This window comes from Capra hircus, chromosome 4 (assembly GCF_001704415.2).
Source record: "Capra hircus breed San Clemente chromosome 4, ASM170441v1, whole genome shotgun sequence".
NCBI classification, from domain to species: Eukaryota; Metazoa; Chordata; class Mammalia; order Artiodactyla; family Bovidae; genus Capra; species Capra hircus.
The window spans coordinates 106592214-106618118 of NC_030811.1; the positions used below are offsets into that span (position 1 = coordinate 106592214).

General features: G+C 36.5%; 1 protein-coding gene across 1 annotated transcript; it reads left to right on the top strand.

Annotated features, from left to right (window-relative positions):
• On the top strand, nucleotides 1430-25137 carry SHFM1 (split hand/foot malformation (ectrodactyly) type 1). Its single transcript, XM_005678951.3, has 3 exons — nucleotides 1430-1641; nucleotides 19955-20048; nucleotides 24940-25137. The coding sequence occupies exons 1-3, from the start codon at nucleotides 1566-1568 to the stop codon at nucleotides 24980-24982; spliced, it is 213 nt and encodes a 70-aa protein (XP_005679008.3). The 5' UTR covers nucleotides 1430-1565; the 3' UTR covers nucleotides 24983-25137.

Sequence of the window (25905 nt, forward strand, 5' to 3'; positions counted from 1 at the left end):
CCGAGGGTACAATAGAGAGTATGAAACTCTAAGAGACCTCACTCTAAGAGACCTTTACTTCCAATTTTAAATTTTCCTCATCTTTTCTTTCATTAATTTGGTATTTAGTTATATAACATGCCAAATTACATACACTTTGAACTTAATTTGAAGACAACTAATGTTTTCAGTAATCAGTACAAATAAAAACAGTATTATAAGAACCGATTTAAAAAAAATTTACATCTAAGTTCCCAAATCCTGGTCCAAATATGTGCTCTTACTTCATTCCATTGTCTGTATGTGCACACATTCTGTTCAGTTCTCAGACAATTTTACTTTAAAATAAAGATTCAAATGTATTACATTTCACTATGATTTACCTGTTTACATGTCTCTGAATGGAATATGAACTCCTTGAAAGAAGGCCTTTATCTTTGTTTGATTTTCAGCACACTGCCTGGTACATGGTATAAAATACTGTTGAATGAAGGAATGAGATTTAAATACATTAACAATGCATCAAAACCTACAATAATACCCAATTATTAATTGGGTATTACAAAACAAGTCCTCTATACTACTACCTGTGTCAGTCGCTTAGTTACATCCACTCTTTGCAACCCCATGGACCGGGCTCCCCTGTCCATGGAATTCTCCCGGCAAGAATACTGCAGTGGGTAGTTACTCCCTTCTCCAGGGGATCTTCCCAACCCAGGGATAGAACCCAGGTCTCCTGCATTGCAGGCAGATTCTTTACCGTCTGAGCCACCAGGGAAGCCCAATATTGTATACACATATCATCATAAAGTTATATGTAGTTCACAACTATATTTAAAATAATACTCAATATTTGAAAAATTTTAAATGACATATTTAGAACACCATAAAATGTCACATGTATAGAGTTTTACATAGTATTCTAATACCTTGTAAATTAGTTATTACATACACATATACACAGCACACTGTTTAGCAGGGTATTTACCATAGCTTTCGCACAAGACAAGAAAACTGAGCAATGAAAAAGCTTGAAGATTAAAGGCAGGCAAACAAACTTGCCTTTGGATTGTTTAGCACTACCTGAGTGATGCAGGCTATTCTTTCTGAATCTGAATTTTCTGTGATGTGGAGACATTTCATTTCATGGTTAGGGAACTGGTTTAAGGATGGAGTTAATCTAATTTAAGAACCTGCACTCGGCCGACCTTTGACGAACTTTAGCCGATACTTCATCCCTCAGCCTAAACCAAGTAACGGTGTTTATTTTTTCCACACATTATGAGTCTTTTCCAGTCAGGGAGACCTACCCTGTTTCTCAATTTGTCAAGTCAGAGAGTCCTGGTAAAATGGTAAAGGCACAAAACAATCCATCTTTCTAACTCTGAGTAACTGCTAAACCCTCAGGAAGCGCTGGGCGGACCTCCAGTATCCCAGCATTCCTTGCGTTACCCGGTTGCTCTTCTCCCGTATCTCTATGGTAGAGTCAGCCTAGAGGCGGCAACGGCGGAGGCGGCTGTGGTGAGGAAGAACGAGGGCTCGAACTTTCCTACTGGCCTGAGAGCTTTTGGGCTCCTGGGGTCACGATGTCAGAGAAAAAACAGCCGGTAGACTTGGGTCTCCTGGAGGAGGACGACGAGTTCGAGGAGTTCCCTGCGGAAGGTAGGCCGCGGCCCCTGGGCCTCGTGGACCGTGACTCAGGCCTCCGAGTGGAGGCGGTGCGAGTAGAAGGGCCCGGCCGGGGGGCGCCGGGGGGAAGTGAGGACCGTGCTACTGGGACTCGAGGCTCTCTGCTCGCTCGACCATTCACGGCTGGCTTCGGGACGGAGTGTCACGGTGGGATTCACCTCAGCAGTGAGGCTAAATGTTCTGTTTCCTCACTGGGAGGAGCCCCAGTGGCTCCCCAGCCCAAATCCGGGGTGGTGTGTCCTATTACGCTTCAGCTCGGTTACCCGCCACCTCGTTCGTATCTACGGAATCTCTTTTCCCTTTATTTATTGTTGTCGTTACTGTTATTATTTGTTTTAGCAGTCTTCCTTTGCCTTGAACCCTTCCACAGTTAAATTGTTCCTAGTTAGACCAGTGCTGCTTACTTTCAGGATTTCACATATGAAGCCTGTTGAGTAGAATGGGAGGATCAGGTGTTGGTGCTTAATACCCGTCATTGCCTTTCTCTTGTTCCTCATTCATTTTTGATCACTTAAAGTTTTAGGACTTATAAAATCCTAAGCCGTCTGCATTTTTGTTAGCTTCTTGGTTGCCAAGAGGAACTTTAGTTATCTCATTGTAGGTAATAGCAAATAGGTAACAGTGATTGAGTGGTTGCTTGTCTTGAGTGTTTTGCTTGTATTAACTTAATTCATTTTCACAAGTCTAGTAAGTAGTAACTGTTATTAACATTTTTCAGATAAACGAACAGAAGCTTAGAAAAGTTAAGAAACTTGCCCAGTGTTGCATAACTGGCTCGAAAAAATGGACAGCTGGTTCAGTTGACACTAGCACTCTTTAACTCTTTAGCCCTATTGGTTCTGTTTGTTAGATCGTTGTTTCCAGTTAGATTTCCAAAATTAATTGGTTTTTATGGACTAATTGTTAGGCATAGGGTAAATATTTGTCTCCTAATGAAAGGAGTGGCTTTTCTGAAAGTGGTAGAGAATTGGGGTTGATGGTGAACAAATCTGTTACATTAAACAGTTATTGAGTCACCAAAATCTTCCTAAGTTGTACTCCTCCTGTGCATAAAACCACATAGCTGTAACATTTGTTATTTTTATTTATAGTGTGTTCTGTTTAGTGGAAGAAGACATTAGAGGCTATACTACACAAACTCATAAACTAAAAAGTACATTTATTTTCAGTTCTGGGATTCAGTTTGTATTGTTTTTTGTTTTGGTAGTGGATTTTTCTGTCCAGACATAGTTTCTTGATCTCACTTTCAAGTTGGTTCATAATCCTTAACTGTTAGCTGCCTGGTAGAAAATTGGCTTATTGAGATTAGTATCTGCTTATAACTCAAACTTAATATTTGATATAGTTAGCGTTTATTCATTGTTTATCAGATACAATATTAGGCACTTTATCTACATTTTATACTCTTAATTTTCACAACTCTAAGGAAACTGAGGCTCAGAGATTGTAAAAGCGTGTCATGAAGTGATTGTCAGGATCTGAAAGGTCTTTGAGCCCCCAACCCAAGCAAAGTTCAACCTAAATCTCTTGACGTTTAGCAAAGTGCCTGGGACATGGTAGATGGTCAGTAAATGCTTGTTGAATGAATGAACCTGTGTTTAAGATAAGTACTTGAGAATTGACTGCTTAAAAAGTATGGTGGCTCAGATATTAAAGCATCTGCCTACAGTGCAGGAGACCTGGGTTTGATTCCTGGGTCGAGAAGGTCCCCTGGAGAAGGAAATGGCAACCCACTCCAGTACTCTTGCCTGGAAAATTCCATGGACAGAGAAGCCTGGTAGGCTGCAGTCCGTGGGGTTGCAGAGAGTCAGACAGGACTGAGTGATTTCACTTTCACTTTTTCAAAGATAATTGTGTACCTGATGATACATATGATGTTTCAGCAACTTTGATCAGTTTTTGCAGAATATGTTATTCTTGTACTAAGTTTATGTTGTGAGCATCAATTTATCCAAAATATTGGTAGTTACATATGTTTAAAAAATCTTATTAAAGTTAAAAGGAAAAGCAAAAGAATTTTTTTCCCTCTAAACAGACTGGTTTTCTCTCTCACAATAGACTGGTTTGTTAGCATTAGTAACTCATCATTTATTGGTCACCTTACAGAAAATTTATCATCTTCAGGTTTGAATATGTAGAACTTAATTCATTCAGTAAACTTTCTGTTGAGAATGAGAAATAACATTTGAAATGCCTTTGCATGTTCAGATTTTTATATGTTCTCCAGCTTATATTTCAAACAGGTAAAGTTAGAGAAGTACTGTTCAAAGCAGTACTTTGAAACTGGCCCGCTTTCAATCTTTCAGTATTTCAGTTTTCAGATCAGCTACTAGTGCCCTGAATTACTTTCAAGTCTTTTCCTTTCTTTGGAGATTCTTTTCCTTGTGATTGTGTTTATGGTAAATATGCCATTGATAAACTTGCTAGCAGGTAATGCTTAAAATTGCATATAATCATCTGTGTGGTTTGGAGGAGGTCTTACTTTCAATGGCCTGTTGGGTTCTATGCTCCAGAAAGTGGATGATGTCCATTATCTAGGGTAGCTTTCAGTTAAGAGCCTGTTTCATGAAAGCCATTACTGAAACTGTATCTTTGGTTTGACTAAAGGATTGTAGGTCTTTTGAGGGTGGTGGTGTTTCATCTCATTCTGGATAAGAATGTGTTTGGTAGGGTGTCAATTCAATTATAAGGAAAGGGAATTTCTGTTCTAGAAAGGAAACTAAAATAAGGTGTTTTCATGGAGACTTCTTTGTTTCTTCTGAATAGGTCTTCTTCAGGGTGAGATGTAACATGTAGGGTGATTTTCTGAAGGTGCAAGGGAACAGATGCTCCTTTTTATAATTTAGAATGAAAATAAAAATAATCCAATGAGATCTAATTAAACTGAAAAGCTTCTGCAGCAAAGGAAACCATAAACTAAACAAAAAGATTACAGATGAGAAAATATCTATAAATGAAGGGACACACAAGGGATTACTCTCCAGACTATTTTAAACTTTAAAACTGTGGATCTGTATTACATTGTTAGTCCTCAGGATTCTAATTGGTGGATATGTAATCTGGTCATAAACAGGAACTGTTAAAAATCACATTTAGGATTTTTGTGAGTTCTGCAGCTTCTTGACTATTTAAACTGCTTGAGTATAGGCTTTATTGGAGGGCTTTCTACATTTTGAGAATGATCATAATAGTTTTGGAGGCTTGGAATGGTTAGAATTTTAGAACTGGAAAGCAACTTAAAGTCCAGAGAACCTAGCACTTGTTAAGATCTTATATAGCTAGGTTAGTAGTAGCAGGGTGGCGCCTAAAATTGAACTACTCTGTAATATATTTGAAATTTTAAACAATCTTGCAAATCAGACATAAAAGCTATTAAAATATTTTCATTAATCTCATTTCTCTAACAGTGAGAAGTGGGTGTGAATAAAAATGGGAAGAGCAAGTGGGCCTTTAAGTTCTTTTATTCACTTCTTCCTGTGCCAGAATTGAGAGGCTTTTTTCCCCCTTTTTTGAGGGAAAAGAATATTTAAAATGAACCTGATTTTGCCTTCAGAAGCAATGATGTTTATAAGAAAATACTGTTATGCTTAGTAGTCTGTACCTTTTCTATAAATCAGTGGAACTGCTGTGCTAGCTGAAGCAGACTGTGTGCTAAGTCGATTCAGTCATGTCCGCCTCTCTGCGACCCTATGGACTGTAGCCCGCCAGGCTCCTCTGTCCATGGGATTTACCAGGCAAGACGACTGGAGTGGATTGCCATTTCCTCCTTCAGGGGATCTTCCCAACCCAGGGACTGAACATGCGTCTGGTGGTTCCCTAATGCTAGTATTAGCATTGTGGAATAACTGAGGCACTTTGGCCTGTGCCTAACAAAATAGGATATCTTACAGTGTGGTTCTTAACCAGGGGAGTATTTTTGGATATCACATTCACTTGTCTAGTGAGAAAGTAAAATAACTGTTAGCATATAGTGGGTAAAGGTCAAGGATTTTAAACACCTGCTATGCATAGACCAGTCTTGCACAAGGAGGAGTTATCCTATGAAAAATGTCACTGAGAAATACGTATGTGAACATTGGATACCAACTGAGCTAAATCCTCAACAAGAAGGTTCCTTAAAATCTTAAATGTTACAAGTAGATACAGCTAGTATCATGCCAGTTACTATACTAGTCAGTTTACCTAGAACCAGAGGGGCTTTGGTATAGCGGACACATAAATTAAATCACATTTAAATTAATTGCATGGTAGTAGCAAGAAACATAGAATTATGTTAACTAAAATCTTCCAAGAAAAAAGATAAATAATAGTGAGGGACTTCCCTGGTGGCCTAGTGGCTAAGACTGAGCTCCCAGTGCAGGGGGTGTGGGTTCCATCACTGGTCAAGAAACTAGATCCTGCATACCACAACCAAGAGTTCCCATGCTGCAACTAAAGATCCCGCATGCAGCAACCAAGAGTTCCCATGCTGCAACTAAAGATCCTGCATGCCGCAACCAAGAGTTCCCATGCTGCAACTAAAGATCCCGCATGCAGCAACCAAGATCCGGCACAGCCAAAGAAATAATAATAATAAAAAGAGTGGGCCATGCCTCGGCCTTTTATATATATATATATATATATATATATTTTTTTTTTTTAATATAATACATGCTAAAGTATGTATGTGATTTCTGTACATGGAAATCATATGCAAGAAGAAAGTTTTGAGCCCCACGATGGAATCTAGGATCAGACTTAGGTTCAGAATCCACCATTCATCAACTTTTAACTTGTCAACTTGTAGTAGTTACTTTAATTCTTTAAAATATTTTTTCAGCAGAATATATAGGATGATTGTATAAGTAGCTATTTATTTAAAAGTTAAACCTATAGAAAGATATAAATTTAAAAGTGAAAGCACTGTTTCTCCTGCTTTCCCCAAAAACAACTCCCATGCTTCAGTATAACCAGTTAAACGGTTCTTTTAATATCCTTCTAGAGTTTATATATGAAATATATGTGTGTGTTTGTGTATTTCCTCACAAAGGACAGTATTTTATAAACTGTTTTTCTACTTGCTTTTACGTTATATATTTTGGACATGTGTCACATTAATATAAACATCTATCTCATGCTTTTTAATAGTTGTGTTCTACTAGTCCATTGTATGCACATTAAATCTATAAATATCTATTGATATCTAGTGATTTTAGGTTTTTTGTATGCTTGTTTTTATGTTGTTTTTTTCTGTTACAGGATATATTGAGGTAAATATTCTTACGTCTTTGCTTTTGTTCTTATTTGTAAGATAAATTCTTAGAAGTTGTTACATCAAATAATTCCTTTTTAATTTTGAAATATAATTGTTATTTTAAAAAATTACAAACTTACAGAATAATTGAAAGTATAACACAAACAACTCCCCCCGCCCCAGCTACTTGAGAGTAAGTTGCCAACCTGATGTTGTTGATCACCTCTACATATTTTAATGTGTATGTCCTACAGAGACATAACCTCAATACAATATACAAAATTGGAAATTAACACACAGCTGTATAACTATCATCTAATCCACAGGTACTTTTCAGGTTTCTCTAGTTGTAGTAATATTTTGATTAAAATCATGGATTACATTCAGTTGTCTCTTCTTCTGCGTACCTCTTTTTCAGTCTACAGCAGGTGTCTCTTTTGACTTTTATGATTTTGATATTTTTGAAGGTTACAGGCAAGTTATAATATGTTTCTCAACTTAGATTGGGCTCATATTTCTATATGATTAGATTTAGGTTCTATACTGTGGTAGGAGTATCATAGTAGTGATGTTGTGTTTCCATTCCATCCTATCAGGTGGAAAATGATAGTTATTCCAACTAACATGGAATAGTTGGAATAACTATCCAACATGATAGTAATCAGTTCTGTTCTACTAGTTCATTGTATGCACATTAAATATTCTATAAGTATTTATTGATATCTAGGTGGTTTTAGATTTTTTGTTTGCTTGTTTTTATGCTTTGTTTTTTCTGTTACAGAATATATTGAGGTGAATATTCTTATATCTTTGCTTTTGTTCTTATTTGTAAGATAAATTCTTAGGATAGTTGGATAGTTATTCCAACTATCATTCCAACTATTAACAGTGGAATAAATTAACACTCATTTATTCCATTGTTGATAATCTCTTTATTAAGTTAGTGTCTGTGATTCTTTTCTATTGTTAGATTACACATTTTCCCTTTGTAATTAATAGATATTTTACCGAGAGGGACTTTGAACCTATGTAAATACAGTTTTCCACTCATTATCAGACTTTCAGTTTATTCGTTTGTGTATTTGAATCAGTACAGATTCATGGATTCTCATTCAGTGGGTTATAATTTGTTGCAATTATTTATTTTGATCTTTAGATTGTCCCAAATTTGAACATCAGAAATCCCATCAAGCTGTCTTCTGTGACCTTTTGATGTCACCATCATTCTTTGTGTATTTCATAACATTCTGATACAACAAAGTATTTCAAGCTAATCTTATCTTTTCCTGTTCCAGTCCTGGAATCAGCCATTCCTTTAAGCTGCATTCGTTTTGGTGGAGAATGATACTTGGATGGCAAAGTCTTACCTCCAGTTGTGCTAATGACTTTTGAGACGCTCTCAATGGAAGGAGCTAGGAAATACACAAGTGTGTGTGTGTGTTGTGTGTGTGTGTATATATATATATATACACACACTCTTTTACATCTATTTGTAAGTATGTGCTTGTATAAAACCAGGAGTTCAGATAGATATCTCTAGTTTACAATTCAACACCATAGAGCTCATTCTAGTTTATTCCCTTTCCACATTTGTGACTTTCTTCCCCAGTAGTGAGAAACCTGGCTCCTGTTATCATAAATAATTGTCTCGTGGGTGATTATCATTCTTAACCAATGTTTGTTGCCCTCTCTCCACCCCACACATCCCCTTGTTCTCTCACTTGGGCTTCAACATTTTATGCCAGGCCACTGTCACCTCTCCTTCCTCTAGTCTTAGATGGTTTCTTTACTCTGTCTTGACTATGACACAGCAACCACACAACACTGCCCCTCCACGGGAATGCGCTCCTGGCTCTGCTTGGGCCCCGACGCCTTATTCAGAACCAGGTACCTTTTGAATTTTGACATAGTCTCAAATTGCCATTTACGAGTGTTAGTTGCTCAGTCGTTTCAGACTTTTGCAAACCCCCATGGACTGTAGCCCACCAGGCTCCTCTGTCCATGGGATTCTCCAGGCAAGAAGACTGGAGTGGATTGCCATTTCCTTCTCCAGCTATAATTCACCTTTTCCCTCAGGTTGCCTACACTCCATATTAAACATTTTAGTCTTTGCAAACCTGAGGGATGGAAATGGAATTGCATCATTTTGATTTGGGTTTATTTCTTTGAGTGACATTAACCATTGCATTTTTTCTTGAATTGTTACCTTCTTAATCCTCAGTTCCTTCATGTAATTTGTGTATAATAATTAGAGTCATGTAAGGATTATATGATTGTATTAGTCTGTTTGAGCTGCCATGACAAAATACTGTAGGTTGAGTGACTTAAACAATAATAATTTATTTTCTTGCAGTTTGGATTGTGGGAAGTCCAAGATTAAGTTCAATACCTGTTCAACCTGGCAGGGGTTCTCCTCCTGGCTTGCAGATTGTTGCCTTCCCACCATATCCTTACAGGATAGAGAGAGCGAGCTCTCTGGATTCTCTTCTAACAACACTAATTTCATTATGAGGATTCTACTCTCATGATTTCATACTACCCTCATTACCTTCTAAAGTCCCCATCTCCAAATACCATCACAATGAGAGTGATTAGGGCTTCAACATATAAATTTCAGGGTTTGACACAAGCATTCAGTCCATAAGAATGATATATTTTCTGTACAGCATAGAGTTTGGCACAAAGTTGGTATTCAGTGAACATTAGTCCCCCCTTTTTTTCTCCCTCCTAATCTTAAGGATTTGGATTTTTGCATGTTTGGTATTTATTTAACTTGAACCATTTTTGACAAATATTTTGTATTAGATGTATCCAAAATTAAGCTTGTTGAGTTTGTAGGGTATTTGATTATTTTTTAGTATTAAAAACTTACTAATTAAAAAACATTGTGAAAAGTTTTTCCAAAAATACTTTAAAAATAGTTGGTTATTTACATAAAATATGAAGATATATACTGGCACACATTGTTTTAAGAATGTGTACGGGAGATATAAAGAAATACAGTGGAATGAAAAAACGCCAAGTCAAGATACTAGTGCTTGCCAGAGCTTTGTGAGAGGTATGACTCAGGATATTAAACAGTAAAACTACTTGGAAAAACTATTTGCTTATTTATTTAACTTAGTGGAATGAAGAAGTATTAAGCAGTTGTGATTTAAATAGCGTTCAGTGTTACGTAGTAATGTTTTTAAGCATAATCCATTGAAAGATGTGATGAACAGTGAAAACGAGGAAAAAATAGAAGTTTCGAAAACTATACTTATACTCTTCTGAAGTATTAAAAATTCACCAAATACTTTTTTCCCCAAGTTTCTGTTCTATTATTGATGTAATGCTTGGTAGAAATAGTATTATCTTTATTCTGGACCCAGATTCTCTTTTTTTACCTCCATCACCCCTTAAGTTTCCTTGCAATGGTTAGCACGTAATAAATAACTTACTAATTGGATATATGTTTGTAGACTGCTTCCTATAAATCTGGCACTGAAAGGTGCAGAATGAGAATGATTCTAGCTGCCATTTATCAGTACAAAGTGCTTTAAATAGTCTTGTGTAATCCCCATAGCAGCCTAATGACAGTTTTATAATTGGGGTTCAGCAAAATAACTTAACCAAGGACAAAGTTAACTAGAAGCTGCACTGAGTCAAATTTGACTCTTTAGGTAGATATTTGTCTTTGAATTCAGTGATATAAATGTCAGTGGAGATACGGACCAGTAAGTTTTCATGCCAGGCTTGCGCTTTTTAGTATTTTGCAGGTGCTTATCCTGTGGGGAGGGCTCCAAGCCTTTCTCTCCCCACCCCCAATTAAACCAGAACACCTTTGCTTTTGACTGTGTTTATCTGTTGGATTTTTTTTTTTTGCTTCGTTTCCTTCCAGTGAAAGGGGAATTACTGGTGGTGTGGGGATTAAGCCATTGATAGTAAAGTGCAGCAGCAGGTTAAAAGAAGGAGAAATTATTTCCAGTTGTGTACCACGTGAGGCAGCAACATTTGAACAGAGCTTTCAAAATGTAGAAATGTAGGAAAGGGATTTCCAGAAAAAAAAGAGGAGTAGATACTTGGAGGTAGAAAATCAGTGTGTACGTGTGTTTTATTTGACTGTGAAGTAGTTACACATGCAGGTAGTTTGGGGCCTAATTGTGGAAAGCTTTAAGCCACATGACCAGTGTGGACCTGATCCTTAGGTAGATGAGAAGGGGGGAGGATTGTTTGTTTGATATGTTTAAGTTTCCTTAGGCAATAGGCAGTTTAGGAAAAATTAACCCAGCAGAATGAATTTGAAAGGATAGAAAGAAAGAGTCAGGGAAGCTAATTAGCAAATTGTTCAAATAGCTTAGTTAGGACTAAGGGCCTGTAGTAGGTTATTAGGAAAGAATGATGCAGAAATAGCAAGGAAGCTTTGGCAACTGGTTAGATACAGAGTGTGGGAATAGGAAAAATCAGGGATTGTGATTTTTCACTTCCATGACTAGTGGAAAGAGTGATAGTGGAAAAGATAAGACTAGTTAATGGCTTTGGGGAATTTTATAGAATTAAAGAGAAGTAAAGCACTAATCAACAAAGAGGACCAAAGTCAGTGTGTTTGTAGTGAATCTGATACACACACACACACACACACACACACACACACAACATAGATTGTTGTTGTTCAGTCGCTGTTATGTCTGACTCTGATCTCATGAACTGCAGCATGCCAGGCTTCTCTGTCCTTCACTGTCTCCCAGTGTTTGCTCAAACTCACGTCCATTGAGTTGGTGATGCCATCCAACCATCTCATCCTCTGTTGCCCGCTTCTCTTCCTGCCCTCAATCTTGCCCAGCATCAGGGTCTTTTCCAGTGAGTTGGCTCTTCGCATAAGGTGGCCAAAGTATTGGAGCTCCAGCATCAGTCCTTCCAATGAATATTCAGGGTTGATTTGTTTTAGGATTGACTGATTTGAACTCCTTGCTATCCAAGGGACCCTCAAGAGTCTTCTGCAGCTCCATAGTTCAAAAGCATCAGTTCTTTGGTACTTAGCCTTCTTTATGGTCGAACTCGCACATCCATACATGACTACTGGAAAAAACCATAGCTTTGACTATATGTACCGTTGTTGGCAAAGTGATGTCCCTGCTTTTTAATATACTGTCTAGGTTTGTCATAGCTTTTCTTCCAAGGAGCCAGCGTCTTTTAATTTCATGACTGCAGTCACAGTCCACAATCATTTTGGAGCCCAAGAAAATAGTCTGTCACTGTTTTCATTTTTTCCCCATGTATTTGCCATGAAGTGGTGGGACTAGATGCCATGATCTTAGTTTTTTGAATGTTGAGTTTTAAGCCAGATATGTTTAATTATTGATGAAAGGAATTATGTTTGAACTTCCTTTTTTAAAAAATGTAAGAAAAATTACAGATGATTATGTAAGTTATCTTGGGCCTCTGTTTCAGATTCTGAACCACAAACAGTTGAAAGTTCACCAGTAGTCTGGTAGCACCATCGTTTAAGACTTGCTTTTGGTTGTTTGCTCTGAAGTTCTCCACTGACATTTTTGATCCTTGTTGGAGAAAATTTAGATATAGTACAGTGGTACTATGCTGCTTTTGATTTCCTAGCTACTGGGTATGTAGATGTTTTTGTATCATGATAACCTACAGAACTGAAATTTTATTTTAAAAAGTTTGATACATTTTATGCAAGTTAAGCAGGAACATGTGTAAATTTATCTCAGAATGACTAGATATAGTGTGGCTTTATTATCATATTTATGACTGTAATGATGCCATTTGCAACTATTGGTGTCTCACCTATGGTGGTGAATGTACAATTTAAAACTTTTTTGAACTTTCCTTTGTTTCTTTTATATTTTTCTTCTTGTAATGTTCTGTATATACATGCACTTTTTTTATTTGAAGGAACTTTGTTGGAGATTAGTTTGTTTATATTCAGAGTAGTTTTACTGTTAAGGAATAAATGAGAGTTTGATGCTCCTGAAAAGTGCTGTAAAATAGAACATTTGCAACCCTCTTTGGTATAAATAGAATTTCCTCTTTACTTTTCTCCAAAGTGGTATACTTCATACTTTGAAGAAATGTCAGAATGTATGTTGGAGAGTGGGGAGAGTAAATACTTTTAAAAACATTGAGAGAAAAACTTTTTCATACTTAAATGTCAAGGTGATACGTAGATGAAGTATTGGGATCTTTGATAACTATGATTTTTGAAATCTAAAGCTAGTCAAAGATATAATTCTCACTGGCAACTGTGAACAAAGCCAAATTTGGGGCAAAGTCTCAAATAATTTAGGATTGCTAGAAACTTATGTATTAGGCATCTGTTATTGGTTATTTCCAAGTCTGACTTCTTAAAATATGGTAATTTTTTACCAGTACACATCTGGAGGTCTGCACACTGAAGTAAACACAGCTGAGGTTATTTAAATGATTAATCACAACCTTGGCAGTGCATTTAGTGTTGAAGATACAGTGTGTACTTTATAGTCATCTGCATAGTGAAGGAGGGCATTAGATATAAATCAGGTATCCTTGTTTAATTTTTATTATTTTGCCCTTAAAAAAAAAGTATTTCTGAGTTTAATGCTTTAAAAGTAGTTAAGATTGCTTGGTTATCAATGCACTGTTATAATGGAAAAGTAAACACAGTTCAGAGATGTTTTGCAAGAGAAGTCTGACAAATTCAGAGGTTAATCAATCACGTTTTTATGTTGCATACTCATTTAGTTGCACTGACATATATTGTAGTTTATATATATTGTAACATGTATAGTATGGAGGACTTATAAGAGTTGGAAATAAATTTGGGGATATTATACTCTAAATGTTTTATGTAATATAGTTCATTCAGTACATTCCTAGATAATAAAGAAAATCTTTATTTACAGTTTTTGTTTAAAATAGGTTATAGATTCTGGTTTGTCTTTGTATGCTCCCTAGTGTCATAATTATGAAGTACTATATAATAATACCTAAGAAATATAGAGCTATTGTCATGAGTCTTTTTGTGTGTGTGTGTTCTACCTAAAATCTTGCTTGCAATACTGTTTTTTCTCCATTCGTGAGCCAGTTTCTTTTTCTTGGGACTTTATTTCTACTTTCTTTCTTTTCCTTTTCTTGCCATTAAAGTTACATGAAAGGGTTGTAACAGAGAAAGAGATGTGTGACTCTTATGCTAAATGATCATCAGACTTCAACTTGATAAAGTGAAATTGTGCTAGTCTTAAAATTTTTTTAAAGACACTGTTCAGGGACTTCCTGGCAGTCCAGGATTTTAGACTCCATGCTTCCACTGCAGAGAGTGTTGGTTTGATCCCTGGTCAGGAAACTAAGATTCCTGCATGCTGCAGTGACGCTCTCCCCCCAAGAAAGATAGTGTTCAAACTAGTATTTCCCATATTATTAATATGTGAAAGAGTTAAGAATTGGACCTCCTACAAAATAAGTTATCAAATCTTTTATGTTTCTTATTCTAGATTGCTTCTTATCTGAAACAATAAAGTACAAATTAACAGTATTTTTTTAGTTGCTTAAGGTTAAAAGAATTAAAGCCAACTTGAAGATATTTTAATGACACAAGTAATAATAATATTAAAATCAGTGTTTTATTGTATTTATTTATTTTTTTTTTTTGGTCATACCTCACGGCTTGTGGAATCCTAGTTCCCCAACCAGGGATTGAACCCAGGCCTTTGGCAATGAAAGCATGAAGTCCTAACCACTGGACTTTCAGGGAATTCCCTGAAATCAACATTTTAAATCATCTCATAATTAGATTAAAAGTTCCTGTGGGCCCTGTATTTTAATTGTTCTCGAAAGGGTAAACTTACAAGAGGTTTGGTGTCTTGGAACCTTAAAGATCAGTTGTGACTTGAGCCTATGTCATCTCTTTTACTCAAGATCATGTATTGTATTCTAATTAATGTATTTATGTATCAAATTAATCAAATCATAATATACTCTAATTTTTGGAATATTAAACTATTAGATATCTTTATAAAGATTCTTTAAAATATTAGTAAAATAGATGCTTCTTTTGACAATTCCCATTTCTATGCTTAACTCAAATATGTTTAAAATCTGGAATTTGAGGTCATGAAATAATGTTAGAAAAAAAATCAATAAACATTTTCTTGTAAAATAGTCTTCTCTTTCTCTCTCTCTCTCTCTCTCTTTTTTTTGGTAGAGGTAATGGTGGTTTCCAAAGAGGGGTATACTATATAGTGATCTCTAAGGCTTTCTCTGTTTTCAAAACTCTGAAATTTTAAATAATCTTCAGTCATTTTATAAAAACTTCAGGTATAAAGCCAGACTTCGCTATTATGATTTAATGAAATGATTTTGTATGAATTTTTTATACTGGACGGTGTTAGTATAATTAAATCAAGAAACAAAAAATCCTAAGCCGTCCATTAGTACTATTAGATAGCTCAGGGCTATAGGTTATAGGAAGACTGGAGGGGATGAGGATGAATAACATTTTATAGTCATTATTCACTTGCTATAAAAAGGATTTTGGTGTTTTTTAGTTGCCAAGTCATGTACGACTTTTCATGACCCCATGGACTGCAGCATGCCAGGCTTCCCTGTCCATCACCAACTCCTGAAAGTGGCTCAACCTGATGTCCATCGAGTCAGTGAAGCCATCCAACCATCTCATCCTCTGTCATCCCCTTCTCCTCCTGTCTTTAATCTTTCCCAGCATCAGGGTCTTTTCCAGTGAGTCAGTTCTTCACATCAGGTGGCCAAATTATTGGAGCTTCAGCATCAGTCCTTCCAATGAATATTCAGGGTTGATTTCTTTAGGAATGACTGGTTTGAACTCCTTGCAGTCCAAGGGACTCTTAAGAATCTTCTCTAGCACCACAGTTCAAAAGCATCAGTACTTTGGCAGTCTGCCTTCTTTATAGTCCAGCTCTCACATTCATACATGCCTCCTGGAAAGACGATAGCCTTGACTAGATGGACCTTTGTTGGCAAAGTGATGTCTTTGCTTTTTAACACACTTGTCTAGGTTTGTCATAAAAGAGATAATGGATTGCGTTTTTCCATTATAAGTTCAACATTCAAGAATTTGAATTTCTGTGATTTGAAGTGGCTTATTGAATTTTAATTAAAAGATAAAATCATGAGGTTGACTTTTGGTGATTTACTATTAGAGAAATATATCTACTCTTGAGCTCCTTTTTAATTTAAAATTTGATCTCAGCCTGCAACCCATACCATCTTAATGTTCCTGTTGTATACTTAATGCTGCAATTTGTGTCCCCTTTATTTTTGCCTTAAAACAGCTTCCTTCTTTCTGAGATTTCTTTGCTCTTAGAAGAACAAAAAGAAAATTTTTATATAACAATTTAGAGAGTAAACAGTATATTATTGATTGCGATGACAGTATGAGAATAACAGTACTCTTTTATCCCTATACCTAACGATTAACTCTTAACTAAGTCAGTTTGCTTGTTTATAAATGTTCAGAAATGTTATTATTTAATCTTTAACCCTGGAAATAGATCGTGTTTTGTGTTTTTTTTTGTTTTTTGGCCAAACTGTGTGGCTCCCAGGACTTTGTCCTCTGACAAAGCATGGAATCTGTGCCCTCTACAGTGGAAGCACAGGGTCGTTAACCACTGGACCTCCCGGGAAGTCCCTCGATACACTTTTTTTTTTTTTTTTTTTCAAATTTGGTTGCATTAGCTTTCTGAGCACTCTTCCCATAGACTGAAGGAAATCCTGAATGTGATTTTCTTTTCTCTTAACTTCTTAATCTGTACTTACTATGAACTATAGGTGGATCCATAAACAGAATAAAAAATTTCAGTTTGAAAGGTACTTCTCTAAGAAAGGAGAACATGTAAGGGTATCTCAAGCCCAGTCAACTTAATTTTGAGGTGTAGTTAATATTTAGTATTGTTGTTAAGGACCTCAGAGAATAGTAATAGGATTTGAATTTAGATCATTAAAAATATTTCCTCCTTGAGAATAATAATTATTACTGGAATATACAAAAATGTTTATGCAGATAAAAATCAGTATTTTCGATTATTGAAAGTTTACTAATGAATGCCTTATTCACTACCCTATACAGATGATTGAAACACAAGTGAGCACACACATTGCCATTGCCAATACATTTGCCTAAGCTTCCTAGGAACCTGAAATAAATTGCCTGAGAGAAACTTCCATCTTTTCAGGCACTGATATCGTAAAGAAATTTCCCACATGATCTCTCTTCAGGGAGCACTCAAAGAGATGATCATGTATTCTTACAGTAAATATGGTTGAGAATTTTACATGACTCATTCACAATACATGATATTATTGATCTCTTCTGTGTTGAAATTTATACTCTTGATTCTACTGGAACCACCCACTGCCCTGAGATTGACCACTTGAAGGAAGAGAACTTGAGAAACGTAGTTCTACTTACCCAACATTTTTTTGAGTGCCTACTGTGAGTTTTCCTGGTGGCTCAGATGATAAAGAATCTGTCTGCAATGCAGGAAACTCGGGTTCAATCCCTGGGTCAGGAAGATTCCCTGGAGAAGGGATTGGCAACCCACTCTAGTATTCTTGCCTGCGAAATCCCATGAGCAGAGGAGCGTGGCGGGCTAGAGCCCATGGGGTCACAAAGAGTCCGACATGACTGAGTGGCTAACACACTATGTGCCCAGTACTCAGCTCTAGATATTAGAGTTCCAAATTTAATAAAATATGCTCCTACCTGAATGTTTTGAGTAGTTGCTTATGGAAATAGTGGTAGTCATTTTGGGCATCAGTGGAAGATAAGTATAGAGTAGGAAGGACAGAAAAAGACCACTAATAATTCATGATAGTAGTTACTTATTAGAAACATAGCTAAGAACATTTCAATCTTAAAAAAAAAATCAATAAGAAAAGGAATGAGTTAGGCTTTTCTTATAAAGCACATACAGATTTTAAGCTATTCAGCAATGGTTCATATTGATACTTATTTATCATATTATGTACCTAACAAAATATTTTAAATGCCATTTGTCAACATCATGAAAATCCTTTCATGATGAACAGAATACTTACATTTACCTGGTTTTCCAAACCAGAAACTTGGGAGGCATCTTAGCTATCCCTTCTCCTTCAACTCTCAAAATTATTCATTAAGTCCTTTTCATTTCAACTCAAAAATCTAGTTATTCTCCCCCTCCCTATTATTACTGCCATTATGTTAAAAGAGATTAGTCCCTTCATGAACTATTGAAAAGTGTTACTATGCTGTGTCCAACTCTCTGTGGCCCCATGGACTGTAGCCCACCAGGCTCCTCTGTCCCTGGCATTTCCCAGGCAAGAATACTGGAGTGGGTTGCCATTTCCTTCTCCAGGAGATCTTCCTAACCAGAGATTGAACCCAGGTCTCCCACATGCAGGCAGATTCTTTACCATCTGAGTCACCAAGGAATCCCTACTAGGACACATTTAAGCATGTGACACATGCTTACTGTTTTTGGAGGGGATGGGATCAAACAAAAATATGCAAGATCTGATTTAGTTCTTTTGAATCTTTCACAACCAGTTGTGCATATGCACAGCAGGTAATGTGTAGCTTAAGAGTATAGAGATAAATAAAAGTTTTTACTCTTAAGGAGCTTTAGATACTCGGAAAGGATATAGACATATAAACTGAGAATTAGATTGTACAGTATATAGGTGTTGTGATAGAGATATACATGTAAGAGGGGACCTTATATCTGAAGGAAGAGAAGACAGGGAATTAGGAAGGCTTCCAGAGGTGATATCCAGACTGGTTTTTTTAAAAGCTGTTTTTCTCAGATTTTGAAACTTTTAACCCTGTAGAAGTTTTTGAGGGCACAAAAAGGGGTTGTATAATGGGTGAAGGGATCAAAAGATACACATTTGCAGTTATTTAAGTCATGAGAGTGTCATGTATAGCATGCTTACTGTAGTTACTAACACTCTGTGGCATGTTTGAAAGATGCTAGGAGAGTAGATCTTAAAAGTCCTCATCACAAGAAAAAAGGTTATATATGCTGGTGATAGATTTTAATTCGACTCATTGTGGTGATCATTTCTCAGTGTATACAAATATCAAATAATGTATGCTAACACCTACTGTTATATGTCAATTACAATGTTACATGTCAGTTATACTTCAAAAAAAGGGCAGCAAACACCCACATTTCATCAGCTAACATTTTGTCATATTTACTTTGTTTCTATCAAAGCATGATATAATGTATATATGTGGATATATATTATATATATTTGAGAAGCATTTGCAAGTAAGCACAACAAAATGACACTTGGTTCTTAAATACTTCAGCTCTAAGACAATTTTACAACCATATTTAAGAAAATATTCTGCTTTTTACTATTTGTGTATGAGTTATCTTTTAAAAAAATAATGTTATTTATTTATTTTTGGCTTTGCTAGTTCTTCAGTACGCATGCCCTTTTCTCTGTCTGTGGTGAACAGGCTCCTCATAGCAGTGGATTTTCTTTTGTGGAACATGCTGGGGTGTGCAGGCTTCAGTAGATGCAGCTCCAGGGCTGCAGAACATGGGCTGAATAGTTGGGGCTCACTGGTTTAGCTGCTCTGTGGTATATGGGATCTTCCCAGACCAGGGGTTAAACTCATGTCTCTTTCATTGGCACTGGCTCACCACTGAGCCACCAGGGAAGCCCTGAGTTATCTTTTTTTTTTTTTCCAGCAGTTTTGAATTCCAGGCTGATATCTTCCTGCTGCTCAACTTACTTTAGTGTTATTGGTGCTGTTTTGAACAACTGTGTAATAGGCCTTATAAAAATAAGCCAAAGGAAAAATCAACAGTAAAATATCCTCCTGAAGTTATAATGAATTTTCATGGCAAATAGAATGTTTTGTATTAACTACTATTTTAGATTATCTGCAAATTAAAAAATTGAGAAGACAAGATAGCATCAATTGAGATGTAAAGAGGAAGATTAGATGTTTTGAATTGAGAGATTCTTAAGTAGCAAGTTTTCTGAAGCTTTGTCTTTATGGAAATAATGTATGAGAAATACTTAGCCTCTGTTTCTGTTTTTTAGACTGGGCTGGTTTAGATGAAGATGAAGATGCACATGTCTGGGAGGATAATTGGGATGATGACAACGTAGAGGATGACTTCTCCAATCAGTTAAGGTAAGTTTAAGTCAAAAATTATATAGCTTAGTATTGTAAGTACGGAATTTGTAAAATATATGACAATTGACCATTGAAATATTTTTGAATTATGGAAAATAAGATACATTGCCTTCATCTCTTGTGTTTCTAAACATGAATTCTTTGGGTAATTGCAGAGAACTTTTGTTCTTTCTGGTCTCTTTATAAAGGTAGTTAAATTGAAGCATATTTGTCTTTTTCATCCTGGTGGGTTAAATTCTGTCACTGTTAATTTTCTACCAATATTGAACAACTCAGCAGAAATTAGAATCGTGAATTACTCAGACTCAATATATTAGTGATTCTCAAACGGGGATGGAGATTGAGGTGTTGGGAATGTACTTTTTCATATTCATGTACAGTTCAGTTCGGTTGCTCAGTCGTGTCCGACTCTTTGCACCCCCATGAACGGCAGCACGCCAGGCCTCCCTGTCCATCACCAACTGCCAGAGACTACCCAAACTCATGTCCATTGAGTCGGTGATAACCATCCAATAATCTGATCCTCTGTCGTCCCCTTCTCCTCCCGCCCTCAATCTTTCCCAGCATCAGGGTCTTTTCAAATGAGTCAGCTCTTCACATCAGGTAGCAAAAGTATTGGAGTTTCAGCTTCAGCATCAGTCCTTCCAATGAACACCCAGGACTGATCTCCTTTAGGACGGACTGGTTGGATCTCCTTGCAGTCCAAGGGACTCTCAAGAGTCTTCTCCAACACCACAGTTCAAAAACATCAATTCTTCTGCACTCAGCTTTCTTTATAGCCCAGCTGTCACATCCATACATGACCACTGGAAAAACTATAGCCTTGACTAGACGGACCTTTGTTGGCAAAGTAATGTCTCTGCTTTTTAATACGCTATCTGCTGCTGCTGCTGCTAAGTCGCTTCAGTCGTGTCCGACTCTGTGCAACCCCGGAGAATGCAGCCCACCAGGCTCCCCCGTCCCTGGGATTTTCCAGGCAAGAACTGGAGTGGGTTGCCATTTCCATCTCCAGTGCATGAAAGGGAAAGGTGAAAGTGAAGTCACTCAGTAGTGTCCGACTTCTAGCGACTCAGTGGACTGCAGCCTACCAGGCTCCTCTGTCCATGGGATTCGTCAGGCAAGAGTACTGGAGTGGGTTGGTCATAACTTTGCTTCCAAGGAGCAAGCATCTTAATTTCGTGGCTGCAGTCACTATCTGCTGTGATTATGGAGCCCCCCAAAATAAAGTCAGCCACTGTTTCCAGTGTTTCCCCATCTATTTGCCATGAAGTGATGGGACCAGATGCCATGATCTTAGTTTTCTGAATGTTGAGCTTTAAGCCAACTTTTTCACTCTCCTCTTTCACTTTCATCAAGAGACTCTTTAGTTCTTCGTCACTTTCTGCCATAAGGGTAGTGTCATCTGCATATCTGAGTTTATTGATATTTCTCCCAGCAATCTTGATTCCAGCTTGTACTTCCTCCAGCCCAGCATTTCTCATGATGTACTCTGCGCATAAGTTAAAGCAGGGTGACAGTATACAGCCTTGATGTACTCCTTTCCCTGTTGGGAACCAGTCTGTTGTTCCATGTCCAGTTCTAACCGTTGCTTCCTGACCTGCGATCTGGTATTCCCATCTCTCTCAGAGTTTTCCACAGTTTCTTGTGATGCACATAGTCAAAGGCTTTGGCATAGTCAATAAAGGAGAAATAGATGTTTTTCTGGAACTCTCTTGCTTTTTCGATGATCCAGCAGATGTTGGCAATTTGATCTCTGGTTCCTCTGCCTTTTCTAAAACCAGCTTGAACGTCTGGAAGTTCAGAGTTCACATATTGCTGAAACCTGGCTTGGAGAATTTTTAGCATTACTTTACTAGCATGTGAGATGAGTGCAATTGTGTGGTAGTTTGAGCATTCTTCGGCATTGCCTTTCTTTGGGATTGGAATGAAAACTGACCTTTTCCAGTCCTGTGGCGACTGCTGAGTTTTCCAAATTTGCTGACATATTGAGTGCAGCACTTTCACAGCATCATCTTTTAGGATTTGAAGTAGCTCAACTGGAATTCCGTCACCTCCATTAGCTCTTTTTGTAGGGATGCTTCCTAAGACCCACTTGACTTCGCATTCCAGGATGTCTGGCTCTACGTGAGTGATCTCACCATCGTGATTATCTGGGTCGTGAAGCTCTGTTTTTGTACAGTTCTTCTGTGAATTCTTGCCACCTCTTCTTAATATCTTCTGCTTCTGTCAGGTCCATACCATTTCTGTCCTTTATTGAGCCCATCTTTGCATGAAATGTTCCCTTGATATCTCTAATTTTCTTGAGATCTCTAGTCCTTCCCATTCCATTGTTTTCCTCTATTTCTTTGCACTGATCGCTGAGGAAGGCTTTCTTATCTCTCCTTGCTGGAACTCTGCATTCAAATGGGTATATCTTTCCTTTTCCCCTTTGCTTCCCTTCTTTTCACAGCTATTTGTAAGGCCTTCTCAGACAGCCATTTTGCTTTTTTGCATTTCTTTTTCTTGCTGCTGCTGCTGCTAACTTGCCTCAGTTGTGTCCCACTCTGTGCGACCCCATAGATGGCAGCCCACCAGGCTCCCCCATCCCTGGGATTCTCCAGGCAAGAACACTGGAGTGGTTTGCCATTTCCTTCTCCAATGCATGGAAGTGAAAAGTGAAAGTGAAGTCACTTAGTCGTGTCTGACTCTTAGCGACCCCAGGGACTGCAGCCTACCAGGCTTCTTTGTCCATGGGATTTTCCAGGCAAGAGTACTGGAGTGGGTTGCCATTGTTTTAATCCCTGTCTCCTGTACAGTGTCACAAACCTCCGTCCATAGTTCATCAGGCATTCTTTTTATCAGATCTAGCGCCTTAAATCTATTTCTCATTTCCACTGTATAATCATAAGGGATTTGATTTAGGTCATACCTGAATGGTTTAGTGGTTTTCCCCAGTTTCTTCAATTTAAGTTTGAATTTGGCAATAAGGAGTGCATGATCTGAGCCACAGTCAGCTCCCAGTCTTGTTTTTGCTGACTGTATAAAACTTCTCCATCTTTGGCTGCAAAGAATATAATCAGTCTGGTTTTGGTGTTGGCTGTCTCGTGATGTCCATGTGTAGAGAGTTTATAAATCTAATTGGTCTCCACCTCCTGTCATGAAGGAAGAGAGACGCACAAAGCTGAATGAATTTGGTGACTTACTACCTAAATCTTAGATTGAATCTTGGGTGGTTTTTTTCTTGTTGTTGTAAAATAAGGGAGAATGAATAATCTACATTGATTTTGTTTAAAGGCAGTAGAAGTTACTGTTTAAGATACTACATCCATTTTAAATAGGAAACATGTGAAGGACAGGTATTACAATCTTCAGTTTCCTGGAGTGGGGGAAAATGGAAACATTTTAGTTAAATTTAAGGAAGGAAGGGATAGAATCAGAAACTTGTGCTGATCTCTTGACTCCTAATCCAGTGTTTTAGCACCAGCCCATACCATCCTCTACACCTGAGCAGAAGACAAAGATGATTCATATGAATAAGCTCTAGCGTTAATATTATTCATGGACGTTAGGTCAGTATTTATATTATAAATACCTAAAAATTTTTAAGAAGTGAAAGAGTTTGGGGAAATGAATAACATATATCATTCCTACCATGTATTTTTTTTTCCTAATATGTAATTTTTGCATTGCATTTACATTAGATTGTGTGATAGTGTCTAAGCTAAATTATGCTTGAGAACTAATGTCTTTTTATCTTAGATATAATGATATAGTTGTGCACATTAATCATACTTAACATTTATACAGTGTTTTATAAATTGGCCCTCACATAATTTTGTTGTGAACTTTTATAAAATCTAAATTGCAGCAGATCAGTTCCTGGTGATACTTGGAATGGTAGTTTAAATAACTGAAATTGATTATACGACTAAAAACCTTTTTATGCAAATGTTTATACAATGCAGATCAGCAGGACTGAAATTTCAGGCTGAAAAAATTACTTACAATTGTAAAAAGTATCTTTTAAAAGTGTTTGTACCAGTACACGTTTTTGAAATTTTTATCCGTATTTAAAGTTAGGAAAGGGAAAGGAGATGGTGGAACAAATGGAGTGAGTAGCATGGAAGCATGTACCATATGTAAAATAGATAGCCAGGGGAAAAATGCTGTATGACTTGGGCAGCGCAGACCAGGCTCTGTGACATCCTAGAAGGGTGGGAGATGGGAGGGGGAGGTTCAAGAGGAGGGGGACATATATGTACCTGTGGCTGATTTATATTGATGTATGGCAGAAACTAACAATATTGTAAAGCAGTTATCCTTCAGTTAATAATAAGTTAAAAATGAAGTCTTATTTAATATTTTGTATTACTGTATTTAGTTTGCTTACATATAATTAATACAGAAATTCTCACACACCCTTAAATTTGCTTAATAACTTTTGGTTAGGGTGATACATGTCAGTGTGAAAAGTAATCTCTTTATTCTTTATGTATAAATAACAGTACGATTATAAAAATACCTGAAAGTTTGGTAGCAGTGTCTCGTGTTCTTAGCCATATGGTTAATGATACTCAAAGTTTATGCTTTGTATTTATTATGAACAGAATAATTACGTAGTATTTGGAAAATATCACTAATTCCCTCACATTTCTTCCATAAATAGATTTATCAGAAAAATAAGGAATAAAAAACATAGGTTTATTAATGGGAAAGCAAAGTTTCATTGTCATTATGTTGATACACATCCAGTTTCCTTCTTAAGGACTAAAGTAAAACTATTTGATAGTATTTTAAATTGATGTTCAGGCTGTTAGCTCATTTATTTATTAATTGTGTTATTTTTAAAAATCTTGTTTCTTTATCATGAAGAATGCCTAGTGATATTGTTCTTTTGTCTTTCTTATAGAGCTGAACTAGAGAAACATGGTTATAAGATGGAGACTTCGTAGCATCCAGAAGAAGTGTTGAAGCAACCTAAACCTGAACTATTGACTAAATTCTAGAACAGAGAACCCAGGATGGGATACTTAAAAATGTTTATTTCATTACCTGCTTTGATTTATTTTTGTTTTTGTAACGCAAAAAAATAAATGTTTTGATCTAATTTTGGTTTGGTTCAGAAGTCTTCATCTTTTGACTGTAATTATTAATTTTCTCATTGTGCTTTTTTCAGAACTTTATTATAAACAGCAAGATTTTCTTGTAATGAATTTTTTTTTTTAATGTTAACTGAGGCTCTAAGAGGTTAAGTGATTTTGAGGCTAGAATTCATCTGATTGCCAATTCAGTACTTCTCTTAAACCACGTAGATTAAATGTTGGTCTTATTTATAAGGTACTTCTTTTAAGTTACATTTAACCTTAATTTCATCTTTATTTTGAAACCTTAGGCATTTACTGACATTTCTAAGGTGACCCTTCATAACCTGTGTTTTTAAAATATTAGTCATTTTAAATTGCTGTAATTAGTTTCTGAGCCATTAATAATATTAATAGTTGATAAAATATTATTAGTACTTAACATGCAGAGTGGTTTGACCACAGTTCTAAGAATGATGTCTCTGTCAAAACTGAGGAAGTGGACTCAAGATATTTTGTTAACATATATACATTCTTATATACTACCTAATAGATTCAGTTAGTACAATTAAATTTCTGCACGGGGTTACTATTGCCACATCAACTTTTGTGAGTGGGGAGATTTAATTTGGTAAAGGATTCTTATAACATTCAGAATGGAGCTAATATATATAGCTTTTATTAGGAATATTTTCAAATTTTAATGTGTTATTTGTTTATAAGTAGAATCATTGGTACTCTTGAATAGTTTAAAATCTAAAATTTATGTATCATGAGATAGTATTGACATGAAA